General features: G+C 38.0%; 1 protein-coding gene across 1 annotated transcript in view; it reads right to left on the reverse strand.

Annotated features, from left to right (window-relative positions):
- Positions 1-15191: 15191 nt before the first annotated feature.
- The window catches only part of LOC127545182 (cytochrome P450 2W1), a 32387-nt gene continuing 21828 nt past the window's right edge, over positions 15192-25750 (reverse strand). Inside the window, exons 7-9 of the mRNA XM_051972296.1 lie at positions 22345-22529; positions 17709-17850; positions 15192-15848 (exon numbers count right to left, since the gene is read on the reverse strand). Coding sequence (XP_051828256.1) covers positions 15661-15848; positions 17709-17850; positions 22345-22529 — 515 coding nt within the window. The 3' untranslated portion in view covers positions 15192-15660. The remainder of the gene's footprint in view (positions 15849-17708; positions 17851-22344; positions 22530-25750) is intronic.

Below are 25750 nucleotides of genomic sequence, written 5' to 3' on the forward strand. Positions count from 1 at the left end.
GAAATCATGTTTTAAATGGTGATAGAAAAAAGCACTTTCTGAAACTGTGAAGTCTTCTGGTTAAAAATAAAAACATTATTTAAAATAAATATAATGCACCCCTGCTTATCTGTCTTTTAGCATCCTTTTTTTCCTTCAAGGCCCATTTCAGACACCACCTTCTCTGTGAAACCTTCCTTGAACTTCTCAATGAAACACATTCTCTCTTGACTCAAAATTTTCCTAGAGTCTGGCTTTTTCCATTCCCTATGCTACTCCTTCCCTTGTTTTATGTTTGCTTTAAATATATATTTTATTGGATTTGTTTTTACATAGCCTTAATTACTCCCATATCTTTGCTTATATTATAATATAACATGTCTTTCTCTCAGTAAAAAGGAAGCTCCCTGAGGGCAGGGACTTTTTGGTTTGTTTATCTAGCACTAATGTCTTACATAGAGTCGGTGCTTAATGAATGTCTTTTGAATCATATTTCCTCCCACAGTGTATGTGGTTTCTCCCTCTCTGGAGAATGTGCTCTTTCTTCCAAAGATCAGACTGATCCCAATCTGAGAGGACAAGAAGCTGTGTAGGCAAAGAACTCAGAGGACAGAGCCCAAGGGACTCCCAGTGACCTCAAGGTGCCAGATGGACTCTCCTCCCTGGCAGGATAGAGAAACCACACGACTCTTTGAGCAGCACAGACTGTCCAGGAGCCTGAGGAATTATTGTGGGGAAGGAAGCCACTGAGCCTCAAGGGTGACCACAGAGTCAAGCTTTACAAGACCTTCTATCCCAGACATTATAATTTACAGTAATTGGCCGTGTTTAAGAGTGGATCTAAAAGAGGTTGCCCGGTGTGGGTTTTACAACCAGATCGAAGCAAGTTTAAACCTGAGAAGTGTCTAGGGAGACATTTGGAGCTGTTCCTGGTCTCCTAGTTGTCCTGAGGACTGTAGACGGGGCGAGCTCTGGGGAATGGTGGGCCGTGTGGCTTGAGAGGCTTTTTGACTGTGGAAAGGTACCACTGACACAATTGGAACTGTCTTGAAGGAGTGGCGAGAGAAACTTTCCAGCACAGGCCTAGGTGGGGAGGCCGACTCAGCCTCTGCCTGCTCCTTGCCACTGAGGGAGCAGGACTCATTCTGCTGGCAGACACCGTTTCCCACATAACATGGCTTGGCGGTCCCAGCTTTCCCTGGCAGGGTGCTTTTCCACCTCAGCAGGAGGTTGGGACCATTCCCTGTTGAGTTTCAGAATTCCAGTGATCAATCCTCCCAGAGGAAGGGCAACCTCTCTATCTATCCTTCTCTCTAACACTCCACTCTCTAGCACAGAGTCGCTGTAGGCTTGGTTCCAGTTTGGAAATCATGTCAAACTTCATTTTTCAAAGCCCCAAATAGACCCACAGTCAAATAACAAAGAGGAGGAGGGAAGAAACATGTGGGAAAAAAGCCAAGACCAGCCTTAAGAAATGAGAAACACAATATTCCCTATCATCAAAGGGAGGCCAAGAAGAGAAAAAAATGTCAATTGAAATTCAGGGATATTTGGTTCCAAATGGCAAAGAGTCTATTCTTCTAGCGTCTGCAGATAGCAATTAGGAAACACTTGGCCCTTATGGGAGGTCGGGAGGGCCACAAAGCCCCCTCTCATGTGGCAGAGAGAGAAGCCACAAGGACCCAAACATTAAGACCACACTCCATATAGACATCCAGGCCCTCATTAAATTCTCTTCAGGGCGGTTTCTCAGGGACTAGCTCAGTAGCCACTTGCGCTGACAGGGACAAACCAACATAAGAACACATCCTTTTCATTCGGCCTCAGGCTCCTCATTCGTTCCCAAGCCCAGGAGCCAGCATTGGCTTGGCACTTTGACTCCCAGTGGCCTAAAGTTTTCCTTTCCCCTCTAATTGCCCACTCCCCAGCTCCTAATGTGCCAAGTAAAGCTGTTCCATCTCTAGCCCTTGGGACAGCAGCCCCAAGTGCAGTACTAGGAATGAGTCTGAAGGAAAGTAGTCCAGTTCCTAACATCTCAAGATGAACATTGAAAAGGTCCAAAATATCCAGAAGTCAGAAAGTCACTGAGACATTTCTTAAGATGCCCCATTCCTCCCCTAAAATAGCCAACTCCCTTTTGTGAAAATAAAACTTGGATGGTGAAAAAGTGAGTTACCAACCAATTGCAACATGTGTGGCCAAGCCCGTGTAAGCCAAACCACCCAGAGAGCAGACTGTGGTCCCCCAGGACCTCATTTGACAAGTAAGATACTTTTTTCATTGTTCTGAGGTCTCTTTCTAAGTTGGGTCCAGTCAGTCATAGTTGTAACTAGAATGGTGTGAATAGGGCTTTGTTCCAGGGTGTTGCCTTGTGTGGGGTAGGGGAGAGGGTACACTTTCTCTGCATAGGCTCCTGGTCCCCATGACTTCCTGTGTGATATAACTGTCACTGGGCTGGTTTGCCCCTCTCTCCCAACTTTCCTCCTCTACTAAACTTTATGGAAATAAGTGTTAGGCTCTGGGGATTGGGGGGGGGGATAGCTAACCCATCTCCCAGTACAAATTCCCTCATGTTCAGATTGTTGGTTCCTCTTTCTCCAACTAAATTTGCTCCAGATGCAATGATTCTCAGTTACATCTGTCTCTAGTAAGGCTGTAGGAAGATTGGTTATCATACAGCAGATGGAATTTCAGGGTATCTTTCAAGATTTAAACAAGGAGGACACCAGGTAAGAGCTTGTGTTAGTGAATCAAACAAGACCCGAGCCAGGGATACTCGGATCCTCCTAGGAACTTTCCATGACGGTCCAAGGTAATGGAAAGTGACCTTAATTAAGAGCCAAGAGACCTGAGATCAAAAAAGAAGAAAGAAATGATGAAAAGGGAAAGCGAAGGAGACATAGCAACTGATGCTGAGTAATCAGAAAAAGGAAAAACAACTTTGAAAAAGTTAGAAATTCTGAATAATGCCATAATCAACTACTCATAATAAAACATTATTCACATAGTGACAGACTCAAAATACACGCTGAGACTTTTTTGGACATGGACAACGTGAGAATATATTCTGTTTATTTATGTTTGTATCAGAGGTTTTATTTTTCTTTTCCCAAAACAGTTTGGGGCAAGGAGGGGGATGAGAGAGGGGAAGGTAAAGAAGGATGTTTGTTTGATGGAAATTTTTTTTCTAAAATGGATGGATCAGTTCACAACTCCATCATTAGTGTTCCAGTTTTCTCACATTCTCTTCAACATTCATCATTATCTTTTCCTGTCATCTTAGACAATAGGGTAAGTGTGAAGAATAGAAAATCTTTAAATAAAAAATTATGAAAGAAAGAGACAGAGATAGAGGAAGAGAGACAGAGAAAGAGAGAGAGAGAGAGAGTGAAAGACATATACACAGAGAAACAGAGAGGGACAGAAAAACAGATGGAGATAGAAAGAGACAGAGAGACAGAGATATACACATACACATAGAGAAACAGAGAGAGAGAAAGGGATAGAGAGACAGAGACAGAGAGAGTTGGAAACAGAGACACCACCCATATAGAGAAAGAGAAGGAAAGAACTGAGATCTAGTCTTCACCATGACAGTAATTATCTGTGCAGTCTTGGTCTACATCATCACTTTACCACCCTGGTCTCAGTTTCCTCATCTTTCTCATTTCATCATTCTTATCCAAACTGATGTGTTGCAAGATCATTCCACAGTGGTTTCTGGGCATGATGGATTGATTCAGTTTAGCTCTCTTTTGGTGTCTTCCCTTCAGTTTTCTTTTTGCTACCACAAAATGTGCTATTATGAGTAGGTTGATATATGTGAGCTCTTGACCTTCCTTTAGCATATACGTAGAAGAGGGATAATGGGATCAAAGCATAGTTTAGTCAACTCTGGCATAAATTTAAATTGTTTTTGAGATCAATTGAATCAACCTCACAGCCCCCAATAGTCAAGTACTAATAAGACTACTAATAAACCAGGCTGAAGATAATTGCCTCAGACCTATTGATGAGTTAGGGAGATGTCTACACCAAGTATGTGAAGACTGTCCCCTTCTCCCCTTCTCCTTCCCCCGCAGAACGGACAGATGAGAACAATTTGTTTCTGTGGCCATAAAGGCAACTGAAGTAGATTCTATGGAGTCTTTAGTCTCTCTGGTCAAACGTCAAAGACTCCAAAGTCATCCACTGCCTACTGAGCTATCTCTAGTTGCCTTGACTTTTGGTTCTACCACTGGACCCCAGTGACTCTGGAAGAGAGAGTAAGGCTCATAACTTTGTGCAACTCTATCTCACTCAGCTCCAATTCACAAGAAAGTCAACATATCACCCTGTGATGTCATTGCTCCTCTTGGAAAATAAAGGGTGAAAAACAACATTAATAAGCCTATTTCCCACTGGCTGTGGGAAATGCCAACACTGGACATTTCTGGGTTGTTGTATTTCTGTTACTTTTTTTTTTTTTTTTTTTTTGGAGAGGCAATTGGAGTAAAGTGACTTGCCCAACATCACACAGCTAGTATTTATTATATGTCTGAGACCCCATTTGAACTCAGGTCCTTCTGACTCCAGGGCCAGTGCTAACTGCTCCTGGTATTTCTGGGGTTTATAACTTTGCCATTTGGGTAGACTTTCAGTAATATCAAAAAGTTATTTAAATCACATTTCTCTTATTATGAATGATTTGGAATATTTTATCATATGATTGTTGATAACTATATTTCTTTTTTAATATAAAATATGTTCAGGCATTTTCCTGAGACATAAGGAAGTGGAATATTGGTGTAGGGCTTCTCTTTACCTCTTTTGTTGTTGTTCAGTCATTTCAGTTGTATCTAACTCTTTATGACCACTCTTGGAGTTTTTCTTGGCAAAGATAATGGAGTGGCTTTACTTCTCTAGCTCATTTTACAAATAAGGAAGTTGATACAAACAGGATTAAGTGACTTGCTCAGGGTCACACTCAAGAAGATGAGTTTTCCCCACTCCAAACCTGGCACTCTAACCACAACACTACCATTAGGGTAGATCTTTTAAATTTTTATTTATTTTTTTATTTTAACAAAAATAAAATTTTAATAGTATAATAAAATAGTAAAATAAAATTTTAATAGTATTTTGTTTTTCCAAATACATGCAAAGATAGTTTTCAACATTCACTTTTGCAAAACCTTAACAATTTTTTTCTCCTTCCCTTTCCCTGCCTTACTCTCTGAGACAGCAAATAATCCCATGTAGGTTAAACATGCATGATTCTTCTAAACATATTTCCATATTCTTCATGTTGTATATACATACATGTAAAATCAGATCAAAAGGGAAAAAAACTCAAGAGAGGGGGAAAAAGCAAGCAAACAAGCAACAATAACAAAAAGATTTGAAAATATTCTACTTTAAACCACATTCAGTCATCTCTGAATGTAGATGGCACTTTCCATGTAGATAAGATTGGAATTATCTTGATTCTTATGGTAGATCTTTTACATTTTTGTTAGCCAGTACCTTTGAGTGGTTCTTTTCTTTTTACATGAAACACTTTCCATTTGAGAGGGCTTTTTTGTTTGGTTTTTTGTTTTAGTTTTATTTTAGTTTTAAGTAATTTTGTTTTTCTGGGGAGGGACATTTTATTACTCATTTAGAAGGAGATGTCAAGGTCCTAAACTCTCTTGTTATCCTTTTGCCATTTTCCAATTTGTCCTTTTCAAAGACTGAAACAAGAGGCATTTGGCCACTGGACATATACTTCAGCTTTCTGGTCTGTCATTTGAAGATAAAAATGCTACTTGCCTCCTAATCTTGAAAGAATTCAGAGATCTTCTAGTCCAACCTGCTCATTTTATAGAGAGGAAACTGAGGAAACTGAATCCCCATAAAGGATAAATATTTTCTCCAAGATCATAAAAATAGAACTAGAATTCAGAGCGAAGTTCTCTGCTTTCAGAACCAACACTTTTTCCACCGAGCTGTTATAGTGATGTTCAGGAAGCTTCTCTGAAAGAACTGATAAGAGTCTGAATGCAGATTGAAGCCTAAAAAAATCTCTATTATTCTTGGATTTTTAGTCTATGCTTTCTTTTGTAGCATGACTAATATGGCAATGTTTTACATGACTGCACATGTATAATCTATATTAAATTGCTTGCCTTCTTAAGGAGGGGAAAAAGGAGGGGGAGAGAGAATTCTGAACTCAAAAATTTTTTTAAAGTGTTAAAAATTTTTTTGTTTACATGTAATTTAAAGAAAAAAATAAATTAAATAATAAAGGATCTTTGGAAAAATATAACTCTTCATGAATTTAAGGTATTATTCTACAATACTAACACTTAATAAACAGCCTTGATTTGAGGTCTCTTATAGGGCTATAATTGTGACTTTTGCCAAATGGGTTCAGTGTGTTTATGTTGGACAGCAATCGGGTCTTATGAGAGTTTATGGTAGGACTGGAGAATAACCAACCCCCAGTCTTGAGTAATCAATAGATTTCTCACTCAAGATTATAGCTGTCACTGGAAAGACCACCCTTCTGTTTATAACTGGAGCCTTATTCATTTTTGTGGATTGAGCGCCACCTAGAGGCTTCCGTAATTCAGGATATGTGTACCTCCCAGAGACCCGTGGTAGTCCCTGCTATTCTTAGCAGAGCGATGCTGCCCAATTTAGATTCTGCCCTCCCACCGCAAAGCAGATAATTCCCGATGACTTCTTTTCCCTACTTCAGCATCCTTAGGATTCAACTGAGAAGCACCTGATGAGATTGTTGAGAGACTTTGCTTTATCTGTCCTCCCTTTCCTTCTGTTTCTATTTCTTTCTTTCCCTGTCTCTCTTTTTGCTCCTTTCACCGCCAATTCTCTTCCTTTGGAGAATTTGAGACTTGAGACTCCCTTTCTTATACCGCCTTGTTTTATTGTTTAATAGATCACTGTAAGGAAGTCCCGAGTTCCAATCCTGCTCCAGACATCTGTATGACTCTGGGCAAGTCATGACCATTTTTGTGCTTCACTTTCCTAATCTGAAAAATGAGGGGATCAGACTCAGTGACTTCGAAGATTCCTTCAAACTCTAAGTTTATGAACTTTATGTCTGTGACTTTGTGTGTGTCTATAAGCATTGGGATAAAAAAAAAAAAACCCAAGAAGGAATACTTAATTTGGGTTCTCAGGACCTGAATTCAAACCTGCTCTTCACTTATATTTTATATGCCTTTGGTCTCTAGTTTTCTTCTCTTAAAAAAGTGTGAATTTTGGGGCAGTTGGTGTAGTGGATAGAGCACCGGCCCTGAAGTCAGGAGAACCTGAGTTCCAATCTGGTCTCATACACTTAACACGCTCTGGCTGTGTGACCCTGGACAAGTCACTTAACCCCAATTGCCTCACATACACAAAAAAAGTGAATGTTTATATATTGGGGAATGACCAAAACAACTAATATTGAATGTAATGGAATATTGTTGGGCAAAGCAGGACACATTGATGTTATTATATATTTTAAAATAAAAGCAATGTAAGAGATTTAAGAGATGCATGTAAGAGGTTTGCTGTTTTATGTACAATTCTCTTTTTCATATACGTATATACATATGTGTCATATATATATTTATAGTTAAGTCATTTTCAATAATGTCTGACTCTTTGTGACCCTATTTGGGGTTTTCTTGGCAAAGTTACTCAAGTGATTTTCCCTTTCCTTCTCTACCTCATTTTACAGATGAAGAAACTGAGGAGAATAGGGTTAAGTAACTTGCCCAGAGTCACACAGTAAATGTCTGAAACCAGATTTGAAGTCAAGGAGATGAGTCTTCTTGATGATAGGCTTGGCTTGGCACCCTCTCTACCACCTAGCTGCCTATATGTATATGGATTTATATATGTATATACCCATATGTATATGTGAAGGAAAAAAGTGTGGAACACAAGGTTTTGCAAAAATAAATGTTAAAAACTATCTTTGCATGTATTTGGGAAAATAAAATACTATTAAAAATATATATGTATATGTATACCTATGTATATATAGATATATAATGTTTATGTATACATGTATATATATTCATAACATATGTATACATTTGTATATATACATATATATGAAAATGATCATTTTATTTGGCTCTTAAGTTCAAAATTCTAAAAATTTTTAGAATTTTAAAAACAATTTTAAAAAAAGAATTATACTGCTGTAACAAGATCATAAGGAATTCCCAAAAAATCATGGAAAATATTACATAAACTGGTGCAAAGCAAAAAAAAATCAGAACCAGGAGAATGATATACACAATGACCACACTAATATAAATATATAAATAGTGTAAATAATGTAAGTGTAAAAGTAGCAATATTCTGAGTAATTGCAACAACCAATTTTGTCAACAGAGAATAAATAATAAAAGATCCCTCCCTCTTTAGCAGCATTATAGGATGGAAAAAAAATAAGACCTAGATTTGCAGAGGTCTTGGATTCAAGTTTCATTGTTATCACTTGCACTATTTATGTAATGGACAAGTCACTTGGGTCTCGGTGTCCTCATCTGTAAAATGGGAAAGTTGGATTAGACAGGCACCGATGTACCTTCCAGATCAAAAGCAAACCCTTATGACACATTGGTAGGGTGCTTTGTGGGCAAAAATATCATATACACTGTTAATGTGGTTATTGTATCCATTGTTCTGATGAACTGTTTTTTCTTGTCACCAGTGAAAGTTAGCTGTTGATGAAAGTGATCTATCTGGATCTGACTCTGGTATAAAAACAAAATGCATCAATAAATATGTATTTTATTATTATTATTATTTTTAATGAGAGGCTCCCCTTGGTCTGACATAAAACATGCTGTCTAGGAAGAAATTGCCTATTGAGTATGACCTCTGAAGGTTGGAGTATGAATCCCACCTTCTCTCACCAGGTCCTGAGCCAGAGTTTCATTTTTCAAATAAAATCAACATGGAATCTCTGCACTCCTACTGTGCGGGCCCCCAACCTGTGCTATAATGGAGTGGAAAGTCTTTGAGAAATCATAGAAATGGTCATGACCCTGTGGGAGCATAAGCTTTTAAACTTCTTTTCCTTTCCAGGGTTGCCCTGGATTGTCATCTGGAAGCTGACATTACCTGGGTAAAAAATGATGTGGGGTGGGGGAAAGGGGAGGCAGAAGGAAACTGGGGGTGGGGGATCTTGAGAACAGCCTAATTGTTTCAGTCTCCCGTAGACCAGAAAACTGTGATGATTGGTGCCCTCTAGTGGCCAAAACCTTTTCTGTCTGGAGCCCTGTTATCCACCAGGGATGGGGAAAGCTCTCACTGGAGTGAGATACTGGAGTATTTTAGGATAATCAGAGTTGAAGCTGGAGCCAGCTTAGCAAAGTTCAGGAAAACAATTGTTAAATTTTCCACGTGAGTATTTATAACTCAGAAATTGACAATTACTACAATTCAGGACTTGATTTACTAAATTTAAAATTATGGAGAAAATGCCAATTAAACTTAAAAGTGTGTTGTGAATTTTTTTTTGGGGGGAGGTTAATTGTTAAACATTTACCAGAGCACTAATAATAGAGTATTCTATTAATACTCCAAACTAGGATATAGGAGTGGATCTATCCAACCCTGCCTCCAGATTAAATTGAGAGGATTAAAATTGGCAGGTAGTCTCCCAATTTTCTCCTTGTTTCAAATCTTTTCTTTAATCTATCCTTCATATAGATGCCAAAGCACTGATCAAATCTTTTCATTCTCCTCAATAAAATGCAGTAGCTCCCTATTACCTCTAGAATCAAATAAAAACCCTGGTTGGCATTTTACAACCTAATTCTAACTTTCCTTTTCAACCTTATTAAACATTATTCCCTTCTGCATATACTACAGCCTCTTTCTTACTGTTCCTCACACAAAAAAAATTATAATTTTTTTTTACCTTTGCATACCCCCTATACCTAAAATGTGCTCCCTCCTCATCTCTATTCCCTAGTTTTCTCCAATGCTCAGTTCAAGTGTCACCTTCCCCATGAAGTCTTCCCTACTCCCTCCCAGAGCTGCTGGTCCCTTCCTTCCCCACACCCCAAGCTCCATTGTCTTTATACATTTGCCATGTTTTACATAATGAGGATAAGTTAAAAACAAACTCCTGGGCCTGTGGGAGCCATCCTTGGAGCATGCTTGGGAATAGACCTCACCCTGAATCCTTGCTAACATACATGGGTAACCAGAGACTCCCAGCTGGTCTCGGAGATCCCCATTACTTTGAACTATGTCAAAGATGATTGATGACTGAGCAGAAAGTGCTGCCTGCTCAATGGGCTTAGAAAGAGAACAACTTCTGCTCTTGCTCTCTCTTTCTCATTTTGAAGAGTGTTTCTTGGAACTTAAACGGACTTGGACTTCCAGGGAGAGAAGGGAGAGTATCTCTCTTTTATTCCTCTCTCCAGAAACAACTAAAGTGGCCATATGCACAAAGCTATGAGTATATGTGTTTGCCCAAGACCCGCAGCAACTTCTGTTTACTCAGCACAGGTGACTGAAAAGCTATCCAAAGAGGAGTGTTCCCAGTTTGAGTGGCCATCTTGTGACCTTGAGAGCGCCATAGTCATTGAGAAGTCCAGGTGTTGACAGCAAGAGGTATTTCCTGAACTTGTACCCATTCTCAGAGAAGACTGACATCAACTCTAAAATGAGCTATGCATGTTTAACTGACTAGAAATTATAGATTTTGAGGCAATCAATAGTGAAGATCTGAAGCAAAAGTGAAATATGTATATTCTGCTGTCCTCTGAGTATTTTAGGAGACTTTCTTCCTAAAAAAGTATATAACAGTTATGGGTTACTGTTTCATGTTGCAAATATTTGTTAGTGTGAATCTAGACTAATGCCTCTCCTGAGACTGAGGTGTGTAAGGGAAGGATTTTGTTCCCCAGGTGTTGGAGGGTGTTTGTATGTTTATTTTTGCTTTTGTTATTCTTCAGTCATTTCAGTTGTATTTGATTTTTTGTGACCCCATTTTGGGATTTTCTTGGCAAAGGTACTGGAGTTTTTTGTGGTTTAGGTATTTTTTTATAGTGGAAAAAATAAATAGCTATATTATACCTGATATCTATTTCTTTCTACATGATGTAACTTTTCCAGAAGGGTACCTTTTAATCCCTTTAGAGAGAGCTGAGACATGAGCCATATGTAAGTTTAAGGAGATTTTCCTAGAATAAGTCTAAGTAGAGCTATAATGAGCCAGGGAGAAAGCCTGCTAATTTCTCTTTAAGGAGAGGCTTCCTTAGGACTGAATTAAGTCTAATTGATTCTAGAACAAAGAATCACTTTGTAGCAAAGAGGTGCCACCAGGACCATAAGCAGCAATTATGTATGCTTTCCAAATAAAATGTAAGTTGCTTGAAGGTAGCAAGTGTTTTCAATTCTTTCTATCTCCAGTATCTTGGCAGTGGAGGATGGACCAGGAAAAAGCTTGAGGGAGGCAGATGCATCAGCAGGCTTTAGAAATTGTCTAAGTGTGAGATTATGCAGAATTGCACCAAGGCGGTGTCAGTGTCAGAGAATACAAGGGGAAACATATAAGAGAAGTTACACATGTAGGATCGATAGAACTTGGCAACAGATTAGTTATGATGGGTGAGAAAGAGCAATAGCTTAGGGAGGCACCTGGATGGCTGGTAGGTGGTGGTACCCTCAATAGTAAATAGTAAAAGGGCAGCGAAGAGGGAGGAAAGATAATGAGTTCAATTTTGGACAATTGAATGTAAGATATTTACAGATCCCTGAAAAACATCTGAAATTCAATATTCTTCTTATAGGGAAATTAAAACATGCAATCATTTATGTATAAGCACTAATGACTTTAAGGAAGGCAAAAACCAAAAATGATTAAGACATCAGCTGTTAACAATTCTGATCTCAGAGTTGTTGTAAGGATCCAATGATACAATAATTATAAAGTAGTTAGCACATAATAAGCATTGGATAAATCTAGCTGCTATTTTTATTCTTATTAGGATTTCATGAATCTCATATGCCAGAAGGATACGGCACTATCCTTACCATTGCATCAAGAATATAGGGGAATAAATAAAATAAAATAAAATAAAAGCATTAGATAATAGGAATTCACTGTGTGACAATCAGTATTCCCTTTCAGCTCAATTTCTCCTAAGCTTTTCACTCCGTGTTGAGAATAGACAGTATCACCTTGGAGACTTCTGACAGAATGGGAAGGTGAAAACAATGTTCCAGTAACCATGAAGCAGTTATAGGGGAAAGCTTAGAGCTTGGTCAGACAACAAAGACCCCAACATCATCCACTGCAACCTAGGCTATTGCTAGTAGTCCTAACATATCGCCCCACTGGATTTTAACAACTCTGGAAGAGAGAGTAAGTTGCATAATGACATTATGCAACTCTGTCTCACCTATGTCCAATTTTTGCAGAAGTTAAAACATCACTCTGTGATGTCATTAGTCCTTTTCAAAAATAAAGGATGACAACAATAGACTATTAATCAAATAGAATCTCTCTTACTTTGTGGCCTTTTTGACTCATACTTTCACTTTAGGGAAATAATTAGGTCTTTCAGCTTCCAATGCTTCTTTCATCCACCCTGACCTAGCAGAACATATAGATCAAATTAATGTCAAGTAAGACCTGAATTAAGCTTACGAGGTGACACTTTCAGTAGGAACCTTCAAATATTAACTTCTGTGATTAGTTGTTCATGGAAAAGTGGAGTGATGAATGTTCTTATAGCTCAAGAAAGAAAAGAGAGACAGAAACAGAGACAGGATAGAAGGCAGGAGGGAAACAGAGATGGTAGGGAAAGAGAGAGAAAATGAAAGAAAGAGAAGAGAAAGAAAAAGAAGAGAAAAGAGGATAGGGGTAAGAGTGAGAAGGAGAGAAGGAGAGAGGGAGAGAGAGAAGGAGAGAGGGAGAGAAAAGCAATCATTCCCTGTGACTTCCTAGTCATATATGTATCTAGGTGTAGCACAAAGGGGCTCACAAAAAGGGCTTGAAAAAGGTTGCCTGGCACATGGTTTTTGTTGTTTGCTAATTTGCTAGTTTCCATTTTGTTAAATTCTAAGGATTTTGTTTAAGATTTTATTCCTTATTCCATGTTTGATTATTTGTATTTGTTGTTGATTTTTAAGTTTCAATGATATAAAAATTTTTAAAGACTACGCTTTGATCTTTCTCTGCAGCACATTTCTTAACACTGCCTGAATTGTTCCTTTGCCTTTATCATCAATCATCATCATCATCTTCTTCTTCTTCTTTTTCTCCTCTTCCTCCTCCTCCTTCTTTCCCCTCTTTTCCTTTTTCTCCTCTTCTTTCTCCTCCTCCTTCTCTCTTATACAGTGATAGGCTCTAATAAGTGTGTTCTCTCCTTGTCTTTCATAGAATCAGGTATCCACACCCATTTTTCTAGCCATTTCCACTTCCTGCCCTTTATGCATTGTCTTAGAGCACTAGAATATAAGATTGAGAATAGAGATTGTAATATTTACTTCTATTTGGATCCCTAACATTTTAGCACAATGCCTGAGATAATATGCTCTTATCATCCATCTAACCATCTATCTGTCTATACAGTTATCACATCATAGCTTTTGGAATCTTTACAAACTGTTAAGTCATTAGAATTGATCGAGACAATAATTATCTAATTTAGCATGGTTCAACATGATTGATCTGATCCTACAAGGAGATGTTATGTGCCAGAAGAAACAAGGTACTAAGTGGAACTGAGAAACAATGCTTGTGTACACACCTTTACTCACTGGAGTTCACATGTTTGGGAGATTTCAGGGTTTAGTATGAGACATCCGAATTCACACCTCCCTTGAAGCTCTCAGGGCCAGAGAGCACTCTGGGAGAGACCCATAATCCCACTCTCTCAGAGGAGATCATATATAAGAAATAGACAGAGGCTCTCTTGGGGAGTTCAGCTGAAAAGACTTGAGAGGGGAGCGTCAAGTCAGTTCAGGAGAAGCCCTCTCTCGGAGGCGCAACCAGATTCACTTCATCTCACACCACTGTGGTGGCAGGGCTCCTGCACTTCCCCCACTGAGACCAAGCTGGTCTGAAAGGCTCTCCAGAAAGCTAGCCGAGCCCCAAGTGAAGGAGGCAAGAGAGATTCATTCCATTTTCCACCTGGCTGGCTGGAGGCTGAAGGACAAACCTTTAGATTTGGAGACATTCGGAGGGAGCTCTTGAAACCAAGTAGAAAGATAAGCCACTAAGAAAAACTAACCCAGCTATTTTGGAAGGAGAAAATAAACATTTGTATTTTATCAGCTGGCTGCATTTTGGATGATTATTGATTTTAACTGAAACTAAGGCTGCCTCTAGAAAACCTCCCCAAGAAACCTGCTTGCTCCCAGAGAGAACATTATTATATTTTAAAGAAGAAAAACACAATAGCTTGCTTGTTTCTCTTTCTTTCTTTCTTCCTTCCTTTCTTTCTTCCTTCCTTTCTTTCTTTCTTTCTTTCTTTCTTCTTCCTTTCTTTCTTTCTTTCTTTCTTTCTTTCTTTCTTCCTTCCTTCTTCCTTCCTTCCTTCCTTCCTTCCTTCCTTCCTTCCTTCCTTCCTTCCTTCCTTCCTTCCTTCCTTCTTTCTTCCTTCCTTCTTCTTCCTTCCTTCTTTCTTTCTTTCTTTCTTTCTTTCTTTCTTTCTTTCTTTTTCTTTCTTTCTTTCTTTCTTTCTTTCTTTCTTTCTTTCTTTCTTTCTTTCTTTCTTTCTTTCTTTCTTTCTTTCTTTCTTTCTTTCTTTCTTTCTTTCTTATATTTATCTATCTATCTATCATCTATTTATCCCCAGGGCCCTGTATAGTGCACTTTACATAGTAGGAATTTAAAATTTTTAAATATTAAATTATTTAAAATTTAGTTAAGAATTTTGAAATCAGGATAAATGGTTTCTAGGATCAGCTTTTACATAGGCAGAGCAGACAGTCATTATTGTTTGGTAACGTTTCAGGAATTGCCATAAGACCTCCCTTTTCTTTGCCTCACTGGCTAATATAAATATAAACATGAGAAAAATAGTTTGTTATCAGGTCAGATGTAGATTTTTCTCACAAAATACAACAGTCATTTTTGATAAAAACTGGAATAGTAGGATCTTTCCTTAACAAAATATAAAAAATGTTTTTAAACCACAAGCTAATATATAATAAAGGAAATATTAAAAGTGTTTCATTTAAAAAAAATTAGGGATGTCCACTCTTGATTCTATTTTTGATATAATGTTTTAAATCTTAGCAATAGCATTAATATATACCACCCTACTTCACCCCACTGGCTAATATAAATGTCAACATTGGGGCTTTACTAGTTTAAGCTAAGACCTTGTTTTAAAATCCAGACTCCTCGGTAAGGGAAGGAGGGAGAGAAAATGTTACATTTTAAACTGTTTAGGCTTAATATAAATTGGTTTCAGCTTCTTAGGAGGTTTTGATAGGGATAAAGGTAGAAATCAAAAGGGCACTGGAGTAATTAGCTATAAATCAGGAGGGTGAAAAAGATTACTACCAAGGGAAGCAAAGACCCCAAAACAGAGAGATTTGAGGAGGTCAAAGGCACATTTGGATCTATTCACAGTTCTGCCACCAAGGGAGGCTCCCACTGGCTTGTGTTGTGTCTGCCATTTAATCTGAGAGGCCTCCATTCCCACAATGGCCTGTGGTCATTCCTTAGGACCTTGGCACTGCACACACATTCTGGGGCTGAGGTCTCATGGTGAAGGTTGCCTCAGGGCTGATGTCTAGGTCAGACTCTTTGATGCCTGGGGGTGGGTGGAAAGTGAATCTCTGAAGCAGGCTCACAAAGAATAGAAACATCTCCATCTTGGCTAGACTTTCCCCTATACAAACACGGCGGCCTACAAAAAACAAAAACAAAAAACTTCATTCCTAGAGGTCCTAGGGGTGAGTAATTCCCTTGCCCCTTCCCTCCCCAACCCTACCATTTTTTGCAGGCCCCAGTCTTCCATAGTGCCCGAAATCAGAGCTTTAATTATGGTGGGGGGAGATCATGACTTTGCCCTTGGGCACCAAAATCTAGGGGGTGCAATTCCCTTAGCCCCCAGTCTCATACCCAGAAGACAGCTCCTTCTCCTTTCTTCAACCTCCCTCACTTCTGGGTTCCTTCTTCCAGGGATCTACTCTATGCTCTGGATGATGGACTACACGGTCTGAGGATGGATCTCCTCCTTCACTTCTGTAATTACTGCCCCAGGAGTATACTATATTCTGTGCTTTCCACTTGTCCCCTTTCCTCCCACACCCAAATTCTCTCTGGATATAAGAATTTGTTACAATTTTATCTGAAATCCCTACCACTGAACTAAAGATGTTTTTCAAAATAAGCGGACTGGAAAAGGGAGAGGAAACATAGACTGTCTAGAGGAAAGACTTAAAGTCTGAAGACTTGGGTGCTAAAGGAATAAGCCACTTCACTTCTTGTGTACCCTCATGAGACAGTTAGAGGTGTAGTGGATGGGGCACTGGGTTGAGGACAGCAAAAGCTGAGTTAAAATCTGGCTTCAGACACTTATTTTGCCTTGTTTCCTCAGCAGGAAAATAAGCTGGAGAAGGAAATGGCAAACCACTCCAGTATCTTTTCTAAGAAAACCCCAAATGGGGGCAAAAGAATTGAAAATAACTGAACCACAAAATAGGGATAAGAAGAACGTTTCTCCAGAGGGTGGTTATTATTAGAATCAAATGAGATACTATTTGTTTTATTTTTCTTCAAAGTGCATAGTACAGTGGCACATAGTAAGTACTATAATGTTTATTCACTTTCCCTTTGTCCTACTCCAATTAGTGAAATAAGGAGATGGGACTGAATGATCTCTATGACCCTTGCTAAGTCTTTGATTTCTTAGGGAGGAGGGAATAGTGTAACCGACTTCCATGGGCATTTTGGCACAAATTAATTAATCAGATTAGCCATTTTAATAGAATATGATAAATTGGAGGGAATGGGATTAGGTCAGGTCAGTGGGAAGGCAGGTAAAGGTCAAATTTTGGTGTGGTTGACATAGTAGAGGGACTTAGCATTGTAGGTAGGGGGGTTTAGGGATGGGGTGAAATGGATCCCAAAACAGGAAGGAGATTCTTAAAAAGGAGGAAGAGGAAAGAATTCAAAATAAATTTATTATTTTACAATTCTGCCAAAGTAAGATTCTGATCATTTCTTCCAGGGAGCCTCCTCTGATTTCTCAGTTTTTCTTGTGCCTTATTCCTCTATATGTTTCAACTTCCTCCAGCCTCCCAGAATATTAACATTTCTTTGGGTTGCTTGCACCTTCAGCATCTTCTGCCACCATGCTTTGCAAATAATAGGCACTTAATAAATATTTATTGAATGGGAATAACTTATTTTAGTGGAAAAAGCACTGGCTTGGAAGTGTGAAAACCTGGTGTATTTAGATTTCCTTCATTTTTTTGTGCCTCAGTTTCTTCATAAATAAAATGGGGATAATGCCATTTATCCTCTTAAATCATAAGGATAGCATGAGAAGAGCTGTGAGATCTTCTCAAGTTCATGTGGGCCAAGCATTTCATTTTACAGGTGAGGAAACTGAAGCCCAGAGGGAAAAAATAATCTGGCCATACAGTTAGCAAGCAGTCAAGCTGAGATTCCACTTAAAGCTCTTTGATTCTAAAACCAGCTCCCCAAAGTATACAGAAACATGTAGTAAATGGCATGAAAAGATATGAATTGTGCTCCTTACCAATGGAGAAGGGAAGAAAAGCTGCCTTCTTCACAAAGTTCCCATCAGCATCCAAGAAATGGCTGGGGTTGAATTCATTTGGGGTCTTCCACTGAGTTTTATCAAGAAGTACAGAAGTAAGCAAAGGAATTACAGCAGTACCCTAAAAGATGGATGGGGATGGGGAACATGGGTGAATGAAACACTTTGAACTTAATAAAATTAGTAATAGCTAATATTTATTTATCACTTTAAGGTTTGCAAAGTACTCTATAGGATTCAGGGCATGTAGTAAGGAAGACTTATTTTCCTGACTTCAAATCTGACCTCAGACACTTACTAGCTATGTGACTCTGGGCAAGTCATTTAATCCTGTTTGCCTCAGTTTCCTCATTTGTAAAATGAGCTGGAGATGACAAACTACTCCAGTATCTTTACCAAGAAAACTACAAATGGGGTCACAAAGAGTCAAATATGACTGAAAAAGACTAAACAACAGTAACTCCTACTAGAAATAGGATTCTCACAATAACCCTGGAAAACAGAGGAAGGAGCAAGAAAGGGAGAGAAGGAGTGAGGGAGGGAGGAAGGAAGGCAGGCAGAGATAGAGACAGAGAGACGGAGAGAAATAGTATGCTTCAGTTTATATTCAGACAACAGCAGTTCTTTCTCTGGAAGTGGATAGAGTTTTTCATTGTCTTGAATCATTGTATTGCTAAGAAAAGCTAAGTCACCTGTAATTCTTTATCATAAAATGTTGCAGTTACTGTGTGCAATGTTCTCCTGGTTCTGCTCACTTAACTTTGCATAAGTTTGTGAAAATATTTCCAAGTTCTGAAACAATCCTGCTTGTCATTTCTTACAACATAATAATATTCCATCATAATCATATACCACAACTTGTTCAACTATTCCCAAATTGATATAATTTTTTTTTCTTTGCACCCTCCAACAGAATATAAACTCCTTGAAGGAAAGAACAATTTTGCACTTTGTCTTTGTGTCCCCAGCACCTCGCACAGTGGCCTGCCATAAAAAGATATTTAATAACTGTTTGATTAAATTGACTCTTCTTCCTTCTGATTACCCACTGTCATTAGTAGCAATTAGATTGTACAATGGATAGAAGACAGGACTTGTGTAGTCATTTAGCCTTAGGTTATCTCAGTTTCCTCATATATAAAATAGTAGTAGAACCAGCCTCCCAGAGTTGTTGTGAGGATAATATTAATGATATATTTTGTAAATCTTAAAGTGCCAGCTACCATTACCCAAAGCCTGTCTGTCCTCTTAATTGCTTCTCACAGCCTCAAAAATTCTGACTTAACCTTTATGTGATATAAATATAAAAGGGATATTCTCTTATTGAGAATGATTAAACAAATTGAGGCATATGAATATAATGGAATCATAAGAAATTATGACATCAGCCATTTCAGAGGAAACTGGAGAAAGACTTCTATGAACTGATGCAGAGAGAAGTGAGTAGAACTGGAAGAATAATATATATAATTATTAATTCGAGAGAAAAAAATCCTGGAAAGACTTTATTTGGGGCAGAAGGTGGAGGACAATCTGGATCATGTGGCTTGCAAAGGATCACATAGTGTCCAAGACCAAATTTGAACTCAGGTCCTCCTGACACAGACCCAGCATTCTCCCTACTGTGCCACTTAGCTGCTCATTAGAAAGATTTAAAACTGAACAACTCAGTGGTTAACCATGAATTCAAAAGAATAAAGACGAAACTTCCTGCCAGAGAGGTAATGAACTTAAAATGCTGAAGGAGACTTTTGACTTAGCTAATGTGGAAATTTGTTTTTCTGGATCAATGAGTTACATATTAAGGATTTTATTTTTTAGGTTTTTTTATTAGTACAATGTAGGGGATATTGGGAAATAAAAATTAATTTTGAAGAAACATTTGTTAATTTTAAAAAATCATTGAATTTTTTTTTAATGTAGCTATCTCATTATTTTATGTATAATGCTCCATGGGACTATCAGAGAAGTAGATGATGTGGTTATCTTTTGTGATTGAATACAAGTTTGAGTATATAAACTCAAAAAGATGAGGTGGCTTTTGGCTTTGTAGAAGGCTGTGGTTTAATTGATTTTAGATAATTCCTTCTATCCATGCAAATCAGCAATGCATTTATAATTTATTGTCTTGGAGATTTTGCTGGAACACCTAGTAATTAAATGACTTGCCCATAGGCATACAGCTAGTACATATCCAAAACAGGTTCTTAAACTCTGCTCCTATTTACTCTAAATCTGGTCCAGAATCCATTATCTAAAGGATAAATTTCAAAAGGGAAATTTAGGAAGTCTTAAAGACTATTGGAAACTAACTGTGGATTTTTTTTCCTCTGATGATATCAGAAAAATTGAAAGGACTTTGAAAAAATGAGTGCTTTGAGAAGAACCTTCTCAACAAGCATTTATTAAGTGCTTACTTTACATTGGGTACATTGCTAAGTGCTATGATGCAAATATGAAAATGATACAGTGTCTGCCCTCAAGATGCTTATATTCCATACTAGAAATAAATGTTGTTTTGAGTCTAGACTATGGAATCTAATATAAATAAGGAGGGCCTTCTGTATCCTTTGTAGCAATGTGTATTTGCAAATGCTCATTTGTAACAAGCAAGTCAACCATTGGGCAACAAATTGACAGATGGTTGGCTGAGTTTGAAATGTGCAAGACAGAAAATGTGAATCTAGAGGAGTCACTCTCTGCACTCCCATGTATATGATACAGTTCAATCATCCATCACTGACCATGTACTGAGAACCCATTACGTATTTGTTGCTGTTCATCATTTTAGTCATGTCTGACTCTTTGTGACCCCATTTGGGGTTCTCTTGGCAAAGATACTAGAGTAGTATTCTGCCATTTCTTCTCCAGCTCGTTTTACAGAAGAGGAAACTGAGGAAAACAAAGTTAAGCGACTTGCCTAGGCTCACATAGACAACAAATGTCTGAGGTTGCATTTGAACTCAGGAAGCTGAATCTTACTGACTCCAGGCATAGCACTCAATGCACTGTGGTGTCACTTAGGTGCCCACTATGTGTTGTCATGCTCTAAGCTCTGGTAGAAGAAGTAGAAAATAGCCTCCTCGTGGTCTAGAGCTGTGGACCACCTTGCCCACCATTTCCTAAGAGTATATTCTAACTCACCCCAAAGTATATTCTGTCTTATAGTAGGTCAGAAATGTCATACACAAATGGGACTAGATCCCCCCAAATGGTAACATGTCATTATTCAGAGCAGAACCTAGCCTCTGCTCTACCTTCCTTCTCTATCTTCACCTTCCTTCTCCTTTTGGGAGCTCACCATTAGTGAAGTGAAGGATCTCTGAGTCAGAACAGGATAATCTATGTTCTTCTCCCCTTCCCACTTTCTTCTCCTGACCCATGGTGTCTTAGTTCCCCAGACTAATATCTGGAGTAAGATTTCTCTATGGGATAGGTTGGATATGAATCTTAATGTTCTTCACTTGATAATAAAAGAGTGAGACAATACTTTGACTGCTTCTCATTTAACTCAAAATCTAGCCCAATACCTGAAATATGTTGTTATGAAATTGTTTTTCAATCATGACCCCATTTAGTATTTTCTTGGCAAATATACTCGAGTGGTTTACCATTTCCTTCTCCAGCTCACTTTACAGATGAAGAACCAAGGCCAACAGAGTGAAGTGACTTGCCTTGTGTCAAACAGCTACTAAGTCTCTGAGTTCAGATTAGCTCTATATTCACCTAGCTGCACCAAGCACATAGTAAATGCTTAATAAAAGCTTCCTTATTGACTTATTCACACTAATGAACATTAAATAGAGACAGACAATACAAAAGTAATTTTTGGTAGAATTTAGAATCAATATAGTAATCAACAAGTGTTTTGGGAGCCCCCTTGAACCCAACTCTGTTAAATTATACAACACACCATCTGGTGTTTGTTTTTCCCCTCAATTGATTGACTTTCCAAATTCTGGTCAGACTAATATTAAAATTATTTTGCTGTTATTAAAATTCATTCACATTCTCTAACCCACACATACTGCTGGAAACTTCAGAAAAGTTTCTACCCCAGAAAAGGGTAGAAAGGAATTCCTCAAGTCTGCTAAGAGATCCTGAGAGTTAAAATGTTTAGTAGTTAATCTCCATCTCACTAATCTAGGGCCTAATGTCAGCTAGTCAGCTGGTCAATGAGTCATTAAGGATTTATTAAACATTTATAGTGAGCCAGGATCTTCTTGTCACCTGAGTTAGGTCCATCTCACCTGTATCATTAAGTGGATGAAGTCTTCATCTAATAATCTAAGTCTATGTTCAACAAATATTTGAATAATCTCAAAAACTCTTTCAGAAGGTCTCTGAATTTAACAAAAATTCAAGTGAGATACAGTGGAAAGAAGGGCTCTGGAATTAGATGACATTGATCACTCACTTAATTTCTTTGAGTCTGTTTCCTTATCTGTTAGATGAGACAGTTAACTGGGCCAGATGGCTCTTCAAGCTCCAGAACCTGAGGCTGGCTTTGAACTCAGGTCTTTCTGACCAAAATCAGTGGCCTAATGATGACCTCAAAAATGCAAATTCTTTAGTTAAAACATAGAATAAAGTCATGATTTCAGGAAAAGTTTACCTTGGGGAGAAAGTACCCTCGGAAATGGGTGTCCACTGACATGGAATGAGGGACATGGGGAAGAAGGGTAACGAATCTTTGAATTTCATGAATTACTGCATTAGTGTAAGGCAGTGCCTTTTGGTCTTCATACTCAGGCAGCCTCCTTGGTCCAAGGACTTGGTCCAGCTCCTCTTGTACTTTGGCTAAAGGAAAGATGCAAAGAATTTAGTCTGACGGGCTTCTTGGCTCAAATTCCCATCCATGTAAATATATGGGAAATAGAGGCAGAGAACTTCACTTAGGACAACATGCCTTCAATTTAAACCAGTTATCTGGCTATCTAACCTGGTATCTAAGCTAATTTAAGTAAGTGTCACCTCCCTACTCAATAAACTCCCTGCTTCTCTATCATCTCCAGAATCAAATACAAAATATTCTGGTATTCAAAACTCTTCATAACCTAGTCCCTTTCTATCTTTCCAGTCTTTTTATACTTTAATTACTCCCTAACATTTTCTTCTATCCAATAGTACTCTATCTTTCAAGTATGTCAGGATACTCCATCTTTTGACTTGGCTCTTTTCAGTAATGAGATGATTCTAATATATTTGAAAGACATCCAAATCCAGAGAGAACTATGGAGACTAAATGTGGATCAAAACATATTATTTTCACTTTTTTTAAATGGTTATTGTTGTTTGCTTATTTATTTTTCTTTCTCACGTTTTCTTTTTTCCCCTTTTGATCTGATTTTTCTTGCACATCATGATGAATGTGGAAATATATTTAGAAGAATTGCACATGTTTAACCTATATTGGATTACTCCTTTTTTAAGGGAATGGGAAGTGGGAGGAGGGAGAAAAATTTGGAACACAAGTTTTTGCAAAGGTAAATGTTGAAATAGTTCTTTGCATGAATTTGAAAAAATAAATAGGAAAAATACACACACACACACACATATGTAAAAGATACTCCATCTTTCCAGTTTCGGGCATTTTTCCTGATTGTCCCCTATGCTTAGAATGTTCTTCCTCTTTTGCTCTGACTATTGACCTCCCTGGCCTCCTTCAAGTACCAGTTAAAATTCCATATTTTATTGGAAGCCTTCTATATTCCTTCTTAATTCTGGTGCCTTTCTTCTATTATTATTGCCAATTTATTCTAACTATGGTTTGCTTTGTATATATTTGTTTGCATGTTGTCTCCCTCATAAGATTGTAAGGTCCTTGAGGACAGGTATTGATTTTTGCCTACTTTTATATCCCAAATATTTGGTCCAGATTTAGAATATGTTACATTTTCAGCCATATCTGACTCTTCATGACCCTAGAAAATAGTAGACACTTATAAATATATTTTTGAAATGATCACTGCCCTTAATATTGAATGAAAATGATTTTTAAAAAATCTATTCCCTTCTTATTAAATAATTAATCAATAAAATAAAAATTAAGTGCCTACTGTGTTCTAGTTACTTAATAAATGTTTATTGATTGATTACTTGATAAGATAATAGTTTTTTTAAGTCACATTTTCATCTAATATTGAGAGCAATGACCAATTCATTGTCTACTCCCCATCCCTTATGGGACTAGAATTAGAAGGAATAGGATTAAAATACATAGGAAAGAAAATAAAACAACAAGTATTTATGAGTGATGTAATATAACTTCTAGGGGAGACAACCATGATTTTGTGGTCCCCTGATTTTAGGGGGGCTTCTTTTCTAACAATAGGTCAGTAATCCTAAATCCTAAATCTTCTGGCTTTGGAGTCTGCCTCAGGAAACTCCCACACCCAATCTGTATGATTCTGAATAGACCATTCCTCAGTCAGATAGCTTCTGGCCTCTGGATAGTCCCATAGAGTATGATCTGTGACAATAGTGAATAGACCACTCCTCAGTTCATTGCTGATTGTTGGATAGATAATCTGTTGTTCAGTGATTACCAAATTCTGAAGACCACTCCTCTGGACCTTAGAATTAGCATGCCAGTGATAGAAAGCTGTATAAAGGGGTCTCCTTTCTCTTAGGACTTTGCTAATTTCTTTTGGAACTTAGCCCACTTGTAATGGCACCACAATTACAATAAAACTTTGCCCCTTGACTAGGAAATGGGTTCAAGTCTGCAAATTCTTTTGAAATGCCTCAAGACATGGGTCTGTGACTCCAAACTTTTGAGGTCCCCTTCCCAACCTCAACATGAGGAATCTATTTAAGCCAGTCATAGGCTAGGTGTTTGAAATGTGATATAATGGAAAGAAGGTAGCTTTAAAGTTAGGAAAACCTGGATTCAAATCCCACTTTCAATAGCTATGAGTCATGTGATTATATGCAAGTTATTTAACCTTCTGGACAGTTATATTATAAAGTGGATAGATAGCCAGGCCTGGAGTCAAAAAGATCTGAATTCAAATTCGACCTCAGATGCTTACTAGTTGTGTGGCCCTGGACAAGTCATTTCCCTTATTTGCCTTAGTTTCCTCATCTGTAAAATGAACTGGAGAAGAAAATGACAAAGCACGCCAGTATTTTTGTCAAGAAAACCCCCAAGGAGTCACAAAGAGTCACAAAACAGGACTGAAGGACAATAAAATTTAATTTCATCATTTTAAGTGGAGAGAATAGTGTCTGTAGTAATAAAGTCACAAGATTAAGCCATTTGGATACAGAAGTGTGATTTAATTGGTTTAGAGAAACCCTCTACCAAAGCAGATCATTAATTGTTTGATAACTAAGATTCTTAGGGCACCAAGGTTAGATGACTTTTCAGTGCCATTGGAAATTCAGACTTCTAGGGGGAAATTCCCTAGCACCAGGTGCTGTTTTTCATCCAAATGCATCTGTTACAGTAGCACCTGAGCCCAGGTGTTCCTGGCTCTGAGGCCAGATTTCTATCAGTCAGACAGCATTTCTACAGACATGTTTTGAGGATCGAATGAGATAACATAATGTCTTGCAAATCAGGCAGATTGACTTTATCTTTGTAAACCTTCAAGTTATCCCAGTGCCAACTATAAGGCAGTCTGAAATCTCTTAGATCTAGATTCAAATGTGGCCCCAGACAACTACTCAAATACATGATTCTGGACAATTAACTTTGTATCCCCTAGCCTCAGTTTCCTTTTCAATAAAGTGGGGATAGTAATGGCATCTTCTTCTCTCATAGGTAAGATGCTTTGCAAACCTAAAGGTGCTATGTAAATTCTAGTTATTATTAGAAGTCACTCATGAATTGCTGATCTGTATCAGTGAAGGATTTCTGCATTAGGAGTTCCTCACAATAATGAGTTCATAATTATCTTGAGGATTCAGATTAGTTTGAAGGAAAAACTCTGCCAGTTTCATGTTACAAACAACACTTGGTTCAGAACTCATTATCTTCTCCCCCAACCCCTTTCCTTCCCTTCCCAACTTCCTTG

Source organism: Antechinus flavipes, chromosome 1 (genome assembly GCF_016432865.1).
Source record: "Antechinus flavipes isolate AdamAnt ecotype Samford, QLD, Australia chromosome 1, AdamAnt_v2, whole genome shotgun sequence".
Classification (NCBI taxonomy): domain Eukaryota; kingdom Metazoa; phylum Chordata; class Mammalia; order Dasyuromorphia; family Dasyuridae; genus Antechinus; species Antechinus flavipes.